Raw genomic sequence first — 14941 nt, 5'->3', positions numbered from 1 at the left:
TTCATCTCCCAGGCAATTTTGCAGGCAAATTAAATATGCTCATATTTTAGTCAAGAAGTTTTACAGTTTTCTTTCATTGAAAAGCAAGTTGTTTTTGAACCTCGAGAACGGCGGTGTCGCACGGCGTGGCCGTTGTGCTGGCCGGCACTATCTTTTTTTTTTTTTTTTAAACTGGAAGCTGTAGGAGCGCGGATGATGTACGTTTCGTTGGGCAAGAGAGCTAACCTAAAACAGTTGGCTTCACTTAGAGTTTAAAATAGACTTTTTCCTTAGGCAGATCAAAGATACCTAGCATTCAGCTGTGTTCAAAGGTTGCCAGGGAACTTCTGCTTGCCAACAGCAAGGACAAAGGGGCAGGCGCTGGTCGCCCAGTCCATGGGAGCGAGTGCTGTGAGTGGACAGCGTGGACGGGCTGGTCCCCGGGCATGGCCAGCAGGGGGACGTGGAGGAGCCCAGGGAAAGCTCACCCCGAGCACTTGCTGTCACTGTCCCCACAGCTGGGCCGGGAACCTTCAGAGCCAGAACAGGTGCTCACAGAAGACAGGGCACCCACCCCGGGTGCCTCCAGCATGCACGATAGATTAAGGTGCTCTCACGTCAGCTCTTAAGAGCAAACCTCTTTGTACACGGAAGAGCCGGTGGGGCGTTGGGGGTGTGTGTGTGAGCCTGGACTGGTCTCCTCATGAGAGGGGACGTCACCGCAGCTCTCTGGAAACTGAAGAAGCGAGGAAGGAGCGGGCAGAGGGCTCGAAGGCCCTTCCGTTCCTTCCGTAAAGTGTGTCTCCTGCATCCTTGGCAGATGCTGGCCTGGGCAGCAGCACAGCTCTGCCCTTGGTGACACGCTGCACGAGAGGAACACGGGTGGACAGTGAAGTTAACACGTGCAGCGTGTTCTGCAACCCAAGTGTCCACCAGCGGACAGACGGACGCACGAACTGTGGTCTAGCCGTTCGATGGAGCATATTCGGCCTTGAAAAGGAAGACTGAGTCTGGGTGGCTCGGTCGGGTAAGGGTCCGATGATTTCAGCTCAGGTCACGATCTCACAACGCATGAGATCGAGCCCCGCGTCGGGCTCTGTGCTGACGGCATGGAGCCTGCTTGGGATTCTCTCTCTCTCCCTCAAAATAAATAAACTTTAGAAAAAAACCCCAAGAGGGGCACCTGGGTGGCTCAGTCGGTTAAGCGTCCGACTTTGGCTCAGGTCACGATCTCGCGGTCCGTGAGTTCGAGCCCCGCGTCGGGCTCTGGGCTGATGGCTCAGAGCCTGGAGCCTGCTTCCGATTCTGTGTCTCCCTCTCTCTCTGCCCCTCCCCTGTTCATGCTCTGTCTCTGTCTGTCTCAAAAATAAATAAACGTTAAAAAAAAAATTAAAAAAAAAAAAAACTAAAAAAAAACCAAAAACAAACCCAAGAAACAGAAGGAGAAACCCTGTCACAGGCTACAACGTGGATGACCCCTGAGGACACTAGGCTGAGAGAGAGAAGCCAGACCCAGCAGGACCAATTCTGTATGATTCACTTCCCGGAGGGGATGAAATCCTAGGGCCAGAAGTAGAAGGCAGTTGCGGGGCTGGGGGAGGGCGGTGGGAGGCACGGGTGAGCAGGGGCAGGTCCAGACGGGGATGAGGAGAGGGAGGTGTGGGCGCACAGCACCACGGGCATATTTAATGCCACTGGAAGGGTCACTGGTGAGTGGTTAAAATGACAAATACCATGCTATGACTATTTTGCCACAATTAATAAAAAAAGGGAGAAGGCAGAGGCCTGGGCCAGGGTGGTTCAGGACACAACGGATCAGGAAGACACGGCGGGCGCGGTGGCTGCCTCTGGGGAAGGCAGAGACGGAGGAGAGCCAGCGTCTAGGGCCGCGAGGGACCGGACGGAAGATGGGAACACCCAGGGAATGGCGTGTGCGCACGTGTGTGTGTGTGTGCGCGTTGGTCGTGAGTTGAGTGTGAGGTGCTGTGGGAAACCCGGGCGGGGAAGGCCTGAGCCAGACTAAGTGGGAGGTGACAGCTGGAAAAAGACTCCCAGGCTCTTCTCCGAGGGGGTGGCCAGACCACAGGGGGCAGAGGCCAGACTGACCCCGGCAGCGACAGCCAGGCCCGTGGCCCGAGGAGGGCGGACAGCGGGGTGTCTGAGAAGGGCCGGGCCGGCTGACGTGGCACCAGCTCTCGGTCACGCGCGAGGGTGGCGGTGGTGGTGTGTCTGCGGCCCAGCCGCTGACCGAATGTGGCCACACGGGGCCTGAATGCAAAAAGCGTGGTGGATTGTGGGTCGGCTGGCTCCCTGAGGGCCAGGGCCGCCTTTGGTCACTGTCAGTTCCCTGACCACCTCCCCGTGCTCCGGACAACCTAGACGGTCAGGAAATATTTGCTGTGAACTGGCATCTGCCTCGCCGCGCCTGGGCCATCTCCTCTGTTACTGTGGGCCACCAGGAGCAGACGCAGAAATCCAAGCACGTGGCAGGAGACGGGACTGATGGGGGCAGTTTCTCAACCCACCAGAATTAGGGCAGGCACTCTGGCACCTTCTCACTCTCCATGGTTGTGTTCTTCGACTAATGGCCACGAGGCAAGCTCCCTCTAAATACATGCACGGTTCATCTCTAGGCAGTAAAAGTGACCCGCCTGTACGGCAAAGTTTTCAATTGTATCAGAAACTGAACTGCTTTGAATATGGCTGAAGTATTGAATTTTCACACAAGGAAGGCAAGAAATAGAAGCTTTTCACTGCAGTTCAAAAGCCAAGTTTTAAGAATTAACGTAAATTCTCCCAACAATAGCGTAACAACTTCTTTCACAAAAGGCCAAGCGCTTAGCAACTCAAAATTTCTGCCCCAAGGTCCCAATTGCGGCCAAGTCCCAGTTGCTTCTCTAGGACTTGACTACTTCTCCCAGGCTCTTACAAGCTGCTTGATCGATTTACTCCTCCCACACGGCAGTCAAAACATCTCCCTTCACTTGGCATCTGAACACTTTTACCTTCCAGACCAAAAATGGTCAAGGAAGGGACTAACTCAGGGAAATCTCTGAATGGAAAGGCCCGAAGTCTACATTCAGCCTCACTGTTAAATGAATAAAAACAGGAAATACTATTCTCCACGTAACAAACGACTCAAGATTTTAAACGACCCCAGTATTAAAAAGGTGCAACGGGACAAGACATCTCATCCGCTCTGGGTAGAGCGTGTCTGGGGCCACAGCATCTGGGCGGTATCACATAGGCTTCGGTCCAATACCTCCTTTCTCTGCGTCCAGCTTCAGAAAAGTTTCAAAGACGCGGACAATGAAAAATTTATATTACAGCGCAAAACCTGTAATGGCTGAAAACCTAGGATCACCACAGAGTAATAAACGGTTTTTAAAAAATCCCGCTTCCTTGGCATGCCTGGGCGCCTCGGTTGGCTGAGCGTCGGACTCTTGATTTCAGCTCAGGTCATGATCTCACAGTTCGTGTGATTGAGCCCCATGTCGGGCTCTTTGCTGACAGTGTGAGCCTGCTTAGGATTCTCTCTCTCTTTCTCTCTGCCCTCCCCTGTGTGCGTCCTCTCTCTCTAAATAAAGAAACATTGAAAAAAAACCCTGCTTCTATTTCCATTAAAGTCAGGAACAAGACAAACGTGCCCACTTGCACCACCACAGGTAACGTCTTATGGGAATTTTCAGCCAACTCAAGAGGAAGACACTAGAGGTATAAGAATTAGGAACAAAAAGGTGAGGTTATCTTTTTTTTTTTCCTTTTAGTAGGCTCTATGCCCAATGTAGGGCTTGAACTCACGACCCTGAGATCAAGAGCTGCATGCTGACTGAGCCAGCCAGGTGCCCCGCCCCAGAGGTGAGGTTATTTTCACGTGCAGATCTAACCAGGTACCTGGAACATCCAAAAGAATCAGCTGAAAAACTACTGCAAACAGTAAGACAATTCAGCAAGAAAGCAGGATGTGAAAGCGAGACACAGAAATCAACAGCCTTCACGTAAATAATTAACAACTATTTAGAAGACACTCACAATAGCAACAATAACAGAGTATCTAGGTACAAACCTAATAAGAAAGGGGAACTTTAAAAAACCTAAAAGGAAATGAAAGTGGCCTTCACAGAGCACACTCTTACGTAAGAGGATGCAAACTTCCTAAAGATGCCATCCTTCCCGGACGTTTAAAAAAGGTGATGAGATCCCAATAAAAACACAACTGCTTTTTCTGCAATGAAATGAGCCAATTCAAAGTGCCTACTGTTTGTAATAATATCAGTATTGTTGTTGTGAATGATTTTTTTAATTTTTTTTTCAACGTTTATTTATTTTTGGGACAGAGAGAGACAGAGCATGAACGGGGGAGGGGCAGAGAGAGAGAGGGAGACACAGAATCGGAAACAGGCTCCAGGCTCCGAGCCATCAGCCCAGAGCCCGACGTGGGGCTCGAACTCACGGACCGCGAGATCGTGACCTGGCTGAAGTCGGACGCTTAACCGACTGCACCACCCAGGCGCCCCTGTTGTGAATGATTTTAATAAGATATAGCAATAATTATGTCAATGATGTTAGAAACCAAGATTTTCAGTGTAAAAGAGATAAAACTGAAAATTCAAGAAACGTGTGAAAATACCATACTATTAGAGTTGAACTGAAAATGTCATAAGAAAGCACGACTAAAATATACATGTATTTATATACCAACTCCCTTCGCTGACAGCACTTAAAAGCAACATCAGTCCAATAGCAACAATCACCCCCGGCAGCCAGATTTTGGTCTCTAAAACCAATCCCCACTGAAAGAAATCAGGACTCTCTGAAAATGGCCGATTCCAGGTCTGGGACAAGGAAGGTACAAAATGAGGCTGGGGGACATCTTACTGTCTCAGAAGTCAAGGAATCAAAAATAAATGCATCCATGTCAAAAAACACACACGGGAGTTAGCCTGAAGGATACCCAATGCTTAAACTTATGTATCTGCGCATCAGAGAGGATAACAATTTTAGTAGGGTTGAAGCACACTGAAATCAATGGGATCTCTAAGTTCATAACGATATTCAAAAAAGAGAAAACCAGAAAAAAATCTTTAGGTTTTCACCGTTTGAGGGCAATCGGTAACTAAAAGGCAGAACATCAAGCCCGTCCTGACTTCCAGTAGGAACTATACGTCAAGGTAACCAAGTATCTCCAGTTGGTAGGAGACGGCTCTGCTTGAGGAAGAATGCCAGATTACGTGTTAAGTCTCTAGAGCCACTGCTGTCCTAAGGAAGCACGGTCGCATGGTGTATACAGCATTAGCATACGGTTGGTGGCAAACAGACGCTGGCAGGATGCCAAAACATACCTTGCGAATCACCATCAGTACTTCTGGACAGTGCAGATGCAGAGGGAAGTGTCATCGTCTGACAGAGAGGTCAACCTGTCAGCACCCTAACACACTGTAAAATGTGGCATCACTTGGGACAGTCACCAGATCGAATGCGTATCTGGCACTAACTCCAGTATCTCCCGCGTTACGTGGCATTCCATCCAATAAAAGTCTCTATGTACAAGAACGACAGGGAGTAAGTGGAATATTTTACCGGACAACCAGCCTGACGGATTTAACAAGTCATAAAAAATGAGTGCTGTGATTTACAACACTCCCACACCGGTGGTGACCCAGGTGTGAGGCAAAAGCAGCAAAGACCAGACAAACCAAATCCCTATGGAAGAAGGCACTTTTGTCTTAGGTTTTCATTCATCTTAAATACTTGAGTACAATGACCAGCACACAGTGGAAAATAGTCAGGTACTCAAGAAAGTAAGGCATCACGAACAACATGTGACAAGGACTTCAGATGACGTCATTACCTGACACGGGCCACAAAGGAGCTATGCTTACCGCACCCACGGAAACGACGAGGGTGACCCGAGATAGAACGGAAAGTATGAAAAAGTCATGCTGCAGGTTAGAAACATAACTCCCATAAACGAAGAAGTATATCTCAGGTTAAAAGCTGAACAAAGCGAGTTCAGCACATACTGGACAGACCTGAAGATTCTGAGCAACAGAAATGAGGCATGGTGTTTAAAGATTCTGGTAGCACTTTAGCGAGGCAACTTTAGGTCCACTGGCTATAATAACAAAAAAGGCTGCATTTGATATTTCGCTTTTATAGTTATTTACTTTTACTGTGTTTTATGAAAGCATTAGTCCACGATGGGTTGAGAATTAAGAAAAAGAAAACCGGTCCTTCACCGTAGATAACGTGAGACTCTCTCATTGTGAATAGGGCATGGTAAGTCACAAAACGTTTGAAAAATACAGATGAAGATCAAAAGAAAGACAGTAAATGAAAAAGTCTAATACGTCCTGATTAAAGCCACAGAAAAAAGAGAGATAAATGTAGAAGAAACAACGGCTGAGAACTTTCCACCACTGAGGAAGTCCAATAACATAGGGGTGCAAGATGAATCCCCAAAAGGACTGATGAAAAAAGAAACCCACGTTTGGACACCCGGCAGTGGAACTATTGAAAACTCAAATGTTAAGGACAAAAATCAGAAAAGTGGCCAAGAATCACAATTCCTTTTTGGTTTCTCAATCTTAATGGAAGTCAAAGGCAGTGAAATGCTGATCTTCATTGTACTGAAGGAAAATAACCTGAAATTCAATACTCAGTGAACACCTTTCAAGAATGAGGGCAGAATAAAGATATTTTCTACATAAATAAAGACTTTGCCACCAGTAGATTCTCATGAAAGAAAATTCTACACGACATATTCAAATAGAAGGAAGATGATCCCAGGAGATGATCCCAGGAGAGAAGTCGGAGATACAAACAAGAATGAAGAATAAAGCGATAAATTAGTGGATAAATCCAAATGATCGCCAACCGAAGAAGACAGTAACACTGTCGTGAAGGATTTTAAAGGGCTGGCTTAAAAGTTCAAAGATCCAACAGCCGCGGGGTTCTCAGAAGATGGCAACAGCAGCACTTTTTTCTTTTTTTTTTTTTTTTTAATTACTAGACTTTGAGACTTACAGAAACATTGAATGCAGAGGTTTCACACTACCCCCCACCTGTTTCCCCTATTATGAACATTGTGCATTAGTGTGGGCGCGTTGGTTACAACTGATGAGCCAATACTGATACAGTATTACTCACTAAATACCACGGTTCACGTCAGGGCTCCCTCCTTGGGCTGTGTATTCTGTGGGTTTGGACAAATGCAAAATGCCATGTATCATACAGAGTAGTCCCACTGTCCTGAAAATCTCCTGTGCCCTGTGGATTCATCCCTCCCAAAAATGACTTAGCACGCGTACTAAGATGAAGCTAGACGTCATCTAAGCCAGATTCGCGCTCTGCAGGCTGCAGTGAGCGGACAGCCCGGATTCCTAGCAGGCGAGGGGCAGGAGAGGCATCGATGAATCCTTACATTCTTCCCTCCCTCCATCCCTGCCCCTGCCCGATGTATCTGGCGCATGTGCAGTGAGCCCTTGCCATCCGCCCCGCAGCGTGGAAGGCACTAGAATATGCCTGTAAGGGTGCTCTGGGTTCATACGTCTTGTAAAAAGACCATTGTTGTGAATGTATGGCATGAAAAATGTCTGATGGTTTACTACACCGGTCTTCTATTTTAGTAAATATAAAGGTGTTCAGAGGTTTGCACTTGACTTCTGGGGTCCTTACCCTATTTTCCTTGGTTTTCTTTACTTCGACCTCAACATCTCCTAGAGGAGCACTTTTAGGGGCCAAACACCTTCAGGTGGAAAGGGGAGACTATGCCATCTTGGGGGAAATTCAGAGCAAAGGGCACCATCGCCTGGCAGAACCCCCTGGGCAGAGTAGTCCCCAAACGATTCATACGAAGACAGCCCACAAAGGATTATGGCTAAATTCTCGCTTCTCTGAGACCAGGAAAACAAGGAGGCCCCACTGCAGTTTTTACGAGTGCTCTCTTTGCAGCACCTCCTTTCTGAATCGCTAGAGTTCAAAGGCGACAAATGCAGGAGAGAAGTCCTCGCAGGGAACGCCAGCCGGCCTGCTTACGACTCACACGAAGACATTTAGCGTCTTGCACCTGGACTACGCATGAGACGTTCACCTTCAACAGCTCTGGGGTTTGAAGTACCACTTGGGTAGATCAGTTAGTGGCATTAAATGGAAACAAAACAAAACAAAACGTAACAGAACAGAGAAGACGACCCTAGTGGACTATCAACGCAGCAGAGGAAGCAGCAGCTGGCCAACCGCGAGAACGTTACTCCTCCCCTGAATGGGCACGCTCGAACTTTTAAAAGGCAAATGATAAAAATTACCTTTCAAAGACGGTAGTTTCTGAAGCTCTCTGTTGTTGCTGGCGCTGAACCTGGAAGAGTTTTGCCGCTTGTCCCTCCTCACTATGGGCTGAGCGGCGGGCACTTTTATTTTGCTGGATACGGTAGACGGGGTAGCAGGAAGGTTGTTTTTCCTGCCGGAAATCTGTTTCCAAAACAAAAACAGACAGACGCATATGTCAAACGGTTGTATCTTGTAGCACAATTAGAATCTGGAAAATATACACAAGTTTTTACTCCGGGACAGTTTTTACTCCACTCTGCCCTAAACGTCCTTCCTTACGGTGGCTGGAGTCCGTGCCCTATCCCGCCCCTAGTAATGCTGGGTTTCTAGAGATTCTCCTGGTTCAAACTTTTCTCTTATGCATTTGCCATCCAGGCTGATGGATACATACAGGCTGATGACAATGACCTTCCAAAGATGTTCACGTTCCGATCCCTGGAACCCGGGAGGTCTCCCTACTTGGCAAAAGGGACTTTGGAGATGCGATGAGGTAAGGGTCCTGGATTATCAGGGTGGGGGCCCAAGTCATCACAGGGCTTTACCAGACAAGACAAGGCAAAACAGAAGCAGATGACAAAGCAGAGGTGAGAGCGTCAGAGGCACTGGAAGAAGTCAGAGGAAGGCGCCACGAGCCAAGTAGCGCCCGAGGCCTCTAGAAGCTGGAAAAGGCCAGGGGGCAGATTCTCCTCTCGGCTTCCCGGAAGCACCCGCCACGCCGACATCTTCACGTGGGCCCCACTGTAGACTTCTGACCTCCAGAAGTGTAAGATAAGGAGTCTGTGGTCATGGGCACAGCAGCCACAGGAAACTCACAGAGCAGGCACCTCGCCCCTCTGCCTGTGCACCACTCCGCCCTCGGCGATGTGCGAGAGCCACGTGAAAGCACCTGTCCCTGGAGCCTCAGGAAGTGCTCCTCCCTCTCGCCACCCCCTCCGTGCAGCTCCACACTGCACTGCGGCAACCTGGGATGTCCCAAGACGTGAGCAACGACAGGAGAGGCTGTGCAAACACCCGAGGGGAGGCGGGAGGGTGACGGGGGCACGTGCGGCACAGCCGGGGGTCCCTACGCCTGCACAGGCCCACGGTGGCGGGGGGGGGGGGGGGGAGCTCAAAGGTACACGCACGTGCATGGCCCCCCGCAGCGATGCCGGGGCGCACCGGGCGTCGACCGTCAGGATTCTCTGTGCAGCCTGCTCACCCCTCCCGAGCCTCCGGTCTGCCCGAAGGGACGGAGCTCGGAGGTGCCCGTGTGCGGCTGTAAAAAGCCGACCCAACTCGCCCTGGAAGCAGGAGCCCACTAAGGGTCTTCCAATCACACTGGGCTGGGAGAGCTCACGCCAACTTAGGCGCCCAACGATCGGCTCTCGCTCTTGAATGGAATTGTTACTAAGAAGCTAAGAGCAGGGGCGCCTGGGTGGCGCAGTCGGTTAAGCGTCTGACTTCAGCCAGGTCACGATCTCTCGGTCCGTGAGTTCGAGCCCCGCGTCAGGCTCTGGGCTGATGGCTCAGAGCCTGGAGCCTGTTTCCGATTCTGTGTCTCCCTCTCTCTCTGCCCCTCCCCCGTTCATGCTCTGTCTCTCTCTGTCCCAAAAATAAATAAAAAACGTTGAAAAAAAAATTAAAAAAAAAAAAAAGAAGTTAAGAGCAGCTTTATTTTTATTTATTTTTCATTAAAAAATTTTTTTAACGTTTCTTTTTAGAGAGAGAGAGACAGAGCACGAGCGGGGGAGGGGCAGAGAGAGAGAGGGAGACACAGAATCTAAAGCAGGCTCCAGGCCCTGAGCTGTCAGCACAGAGCCCAAAGTGGGGCTCAACTCAAGAACGGGGAGATCATGACCCAGGCCGACGTTGGACGCTTAACCGACTGAGCCACGCGGGCACCCCAAGATGCTGTATTTTTTTTATTCTATTTTTTTCTTAATTTTATTTATTTTTTATTTTTAAAAATTTACATCCAAATTAGCATATAGTGAAACAACGATTTCAGGGGTAGATTCCTTAATGCCCCTGACCCATTTAGCCCATCCCCCCTCCCACAACCCCATGAGAAGCTGTATTTTTAGACAAGGCGCGGAAGAATCCTTGGGGAGAGTTTTCCGGGATGCAGGATGCCCGTGCACATAGGACTCAGACCGGGGGGGGGGCGAGGGCCTGGGCGCCCCGCCCTCCCAGTCAGCAGCTTCTTCCTCACAGTGGGCTTTCCTGGACACTGTCCTCGACGTGTCACTCTTTCCACCTGATCACGAAAGCCGGGTCTTCCTTAAACCCCGTCCAGACCCCTCTTCCTCCCCGGGATTCCCCAGGTTAAAATGGTTCGGCTCGGCTTCCGCAGCTGCCCCCACCTCCCCACCCCCCCCAACCCCCCCACCGTCACCAACAGCTCCTCCTCAGCCACGTACTTGTTTTAAACGTTAAGTTATACACACGTCCAGTAGGTTAAAGGGGACAACTCCTGTTTACCAGGCCGAATCCTGTGCTGCACGCACGGGGACCCTGGGAACAACTGGGCACGTGGCTGCCCCCGCCGGGCCAGGAGTGGGCTGGCACCTCCTGCAACGAGCCGGGCACACAGGCGCCGGGTGAACTCATAAAACGGAACGAACTCCATGCCCGCCGACATTGTGTGCAGGACACACGCCCTGTGAGGCTTCTCACGACTGAGACAGCAGGAAGGGCCCCCTCGGACCTGCTGACTCCGCGCCACGGCTCCTGGCTGTGGGCCCTGCCGGTCTCCCTGCCCCGGAGCACTGTCCTCGGGGCAGGCAGAGTGAGCTTCTCGAAGGAGGCCCTGGTTCCGCCACCCAGGCCAACCTGCCGCAGCCACTTCCCAAGACTCTCAGCCCGTGGGCTTAACGTGGCCTAAGAGCCCCATGCTCGGGTCACCAGCTCCCGCTCCGGCCGGCCCCGCACCTCCCACCGCCCCACCCTGAGTCGGCTCCCTGAGGCCTTCGTGCGGTGCAGTCGGCAACGTGGGCTGCTGCCCGCCTGGCCGGGCTCCATTACAAGGTGGCCGTCTCGTCTTCTCCCCCACGGGATGTCTGCTCCAGGAGGGCATGGACACTGCAGTGTCCTGTACCGACCAGGTAGGGAGGCCCCCTGAGGCCGTGTCATGAGGGGACCGCCTTCGGGCAGGGCTCGGGGTGGACAGCTGGGGGCCGCGGGCGCCCACAGAGCCGACCAGCCCAGAGTCTGACCTTCACCTGACGGGGCACCCCGAAGCCATGCAGGGGATGGGGGAGGGCCGACAGCGCGAACCCATCTTCCTGTTGGAAAGACTCCGCAGGCTGCAGTGTGGACCGGGCAGGAGGGGAGAAGGCAGACTAGGCTAGTCATCCGGGCCGTGCACGGGGGTGTCAGCCACCCCAGCACGGTGACCAGCAGCTGGGGGCACCGGTCACTGGGATGAGAAGGAGAAAGGGGCGGAGAAGCCCGGTCGTGAGCATGCTGGGTCTGAAAGGACACGGTGACACCTGTCCTCACGCCCCCAAGATGCTCTCTTTCTGCCGAGGACAACGGCTGAGTCCTGTCCTCGGTGTCCTGGCCGCCACCTGCCCGCCCTTGGCTGCCCTCTCTGCCCGGCGGTGCAGCTGCGCGGCCGGCCCTCGGACACCTCACGTGAGCTGGGATGTGAACTTGGAAGCCACCATCTGCGTGGTCACTGAAGTCACTGAATGAGCCCGAATGCCCAGCAGAGGAGCACGGAGTGGGAAGAGGGGGAAGAAAGCCTCTCAGGAAGGAGGAGGTCAACCCGTCCGACGCGGCGGCCTCAGCACCTCGGGGCTGGTGGAGGCTGTTGAGGGCGGTGAGGGCAGGTGGGGAGGCCCGGAGTGTCCGTGACAGCCTTGGAGAGGTGGCCGGGAGGAAAAGCGCCACAGGAGAGACATCGGGCTGCCGGGGGTGGGGGGCTTGACCGTGCTCCGTGCCCGCGGGGGGCAGAGCACCGAGGGGAGGCCGGGCTGAGGGACAGCTGAGCCAAGAGCAGGATCTGGGCCCTGACGTGCAGTGACAACAGAACAGAGGATGCACAGGACAGGACGGCTGGAAGGGAGAGATCTGATGGCCTCCCCCCGTGCACAGACGTACGAGGTCCCCTGTGAGAAGCATTCTGAAGGGAGGCGAGGCCTGAGGAGGTGAGGGTGGCCTGAAGGGATCCCTGAGCCACAGAGAAAGGCAGGGCCTGGAGAAACAGAGATGCTCTGAGCACATTGTTCTCCTCAGCTCCAAACGTCAGCAGCCAGAGGGACACGTAATGGTCAGCGCCTGGGGGGGAGGGCACCGCCCTCCACAGAATTCTCCTGGCGTCCCCGACAGCGTGTGGAACCCCCTCCCCAAGCTAATCACAGCCAGATACGGTCCTGGGCCGGAACCAGGGCCCTTCCCCTGGTGCAGGGTGCAGGGCGACCTCCTGGGATCGGGCAGGGAGCAGCGGGAGCAGACTTGCACCTTGCTCGCTCCCTGGACTTCAGACGTCACCTCCCTTGTGTCCCACAGCCAAGCAATTCCACTCTCCAGCATCTTCCCAAATTCCCCCCTTCTGCAATGTTATGACAAACTACCCCCACTATGTGTCAGACACCATGTGATACACAGCCTAAGAAACCCATATTTGCATGCCTTTTAAGATCTTTTAAAAGAATATTCATCTATGGGGCACCTGGGTGGCTCAGTCGGTTGAGCGTCCGACTTCGGCTCAGGTCATGATCTCGCGGTTCTTGAGTTCGAGCCCCGCATCGGGCTCTCTGCTGACAGCTCAGAGCCTGGAGCCTGCTTTGGATTCTCTGTCTCCCTCACTCTCTCTCTCTGCCCCTCTGCTGCTTGTACTCTTTCTCTCTCAAAAATTAAAAAAAAAAAAAAAAAAAAAAAGAATATTCATCTAAAGGGCATGGTACTAGCATAAGGACAGTCACTTAGATCAGTGGGACATAACTGGGAGCCAAGGCCTCTCAACAGGAGAACAGTCTCTTCAACAGGTGGTCCTCGGACAACCCTGCTGTTTGTGACAGTCAGCCTCTAGCTTTTATGGCGGCAAGAAAGGTGGTCTCCAGAGAAACCAGACTGTGTAGAAAAAACTCAGGCTGCTAGTGTAGGAGCCGGCCGCTCAGAGCAAAGCTCGCTACGTTCCGGCCTTTCGGGGCTGGAAGCCACAAGAGCACGCTCTCAGCTTGGGCCTGTCCAGTGAGCGGTCAGCTCACAAGCCCACCCGAGTCCAGCGCCCATGGCCAGCTGTGCTGGGGCCTCACCTCTGCCTGTGTGTAAACCGGGCATCTGATGGGCGTGTTTCCAGGAGTCCCTGGTTCCAATTCTTGCCTTTCTGTTTCCTACCCAGCAATGGCAGAGCAACAGCAGGGAGCTTTTTAAATACTTAAGTCAGGGGCGCCCGGGTGGCTCAGTCAGTTAAGCATCTGACCCTTGATTTCAGCTCAACTCATGACCTCATGGTTCGTGAGTTCAACCCTGGTGTCGGGCTCTGTGCTGACAGTGAGGAGCCTGCCGGGGATTCTCCCGTCCCTCTCTCTCTGCCCCTGCCCGGCGTGCGTGCGCTCTCTCTCAAAACAAATAAACTTAAAAAAAAAAAAAACACAAAAAAACACCAAACTTAATTTAGATCATCCCCCTTCCCTGGTTCAAACCACCTCAATGGCTTCCCATCAAATCCTGCCACGGGCTGCCGACAAGATCTTTGCCTTTGCCTATCTCTTTGACTTTATCCCTCCTGCTCAAGTCACCCTCATTTCTCTTCAGCCTTCCGAAGAGACACTGGCCTTCTTTCCAGTGGACACACAAGCTCGCTGCTGCCTCAGGGCCTTTGCACTAGCTACTTCCTCTGGCTGGAACGCCCCTTCTTGGATCTCTGTACTATTGGCTCCTTCTTCACATTCAGGTGTCACCTTTAACAATATCTCCTTGGTGAGACCATTGCTGACCACGTGAAGCAGCCTCTGGAAACACATAAGTGCAGTTTTGATAGCGCAGTGACCAGAGGGCGCTACTGATGGTGAGAGCCCCAGGACCACCACTCTGCAAAGTGTGAGATGCACTCGAACCAAACGCCGCCAGTGCCCTTACAAACACCAGCGCACCTGGCACTCACTGAAAGCAAACTGCCCGAGCGCATGTGTCCTGCTGTGTCTCATGCTGCCCCCGCCCCCAGCACCCAGGATGGCGCTCAGCACTCAGGAGCGTCTCAGGCTGCGCCTGCCAGGTGACTGTGGATGAATGAGCCACCCGGAGGGAGGTCTACGAGGTGGAGGAGCATGGCCTGAAGGGAGGAAAACAACTTGGGGAGAGAGAAAGGTCACCCCCGTCACGGCCAGGGCGCCCTCCTCCAGAGCCCGCCCTCTGCCATGCAATACTTGTTCCTGTAAGATCTGGACCGTGGGGCTAATCAGCAGAGCGGGGAGAGAGCTCTGCTCCTGCAAGTGGATCAGATGGAATGAGAGGGTAGTTTCTGTATTATTTTATTTGCTAACCGTGTGTGCTTGGACCTCCAAAACAAATAAAGACAGACGATCTGAAAAGGAAGATGAGAAGGACGTTGTTTCTCCTAGGGCCAGCCTATGGGGGAGCGCGCGGCCTCGTGGGGGTGTCAGGCGCAGGTCTAGAACACAGGCAGCCGCGGACCAGTGGTGGCAAG

The 14941-nt window shown here is 52.4% G+C and overlaps 1 protein-coding gene across 2 annotated transcripts in view; it reads right to left on the bottom strand.

The window, feature by feature from the left end:
• Nucleotides 1–14941, bottom strand: part of PPP2R5C (protein phosphatase 2 regulatory subunit B'gamma) — a 129064-nt gene that overhangs the window by 105570 nt on the left and 8553 nt on the right. For both annotated transcript variants that reach the window (XM_047863689.1, XM_047863690.1), the window contains exon 3: nucleotides 8286–8448. In XM_047863689.1, coding sequence (XP_047719645.1) covers nucleotides 8286–8448 — 163 coding nt within the window. The remainder of the gene's footprint in view (nucleotides 1–8285; nucleotides 8449–14941) is intronic.

The sequence above is a fragment of the Prionailurus viverrinus genome, chromosome B3, assembly GCF_022837055.1.
Source record: "Prionailurus viverrinus isolate Anna chromosome B3, UM_Priviv_1.0, whole genome shotgun sequence".
NCBI classification, from domain to species: Eukaryota; Metazoa; Chordata; class Mammalia; order Carnivora; family Felidae; genus Prionailurus; species Prionailurus viverrinus.
The sequence above is the reverse complement of the archived record's forward strand: the minus strand, read 5'-3'. Positions and strand labels throughout refer to the sequence as shown.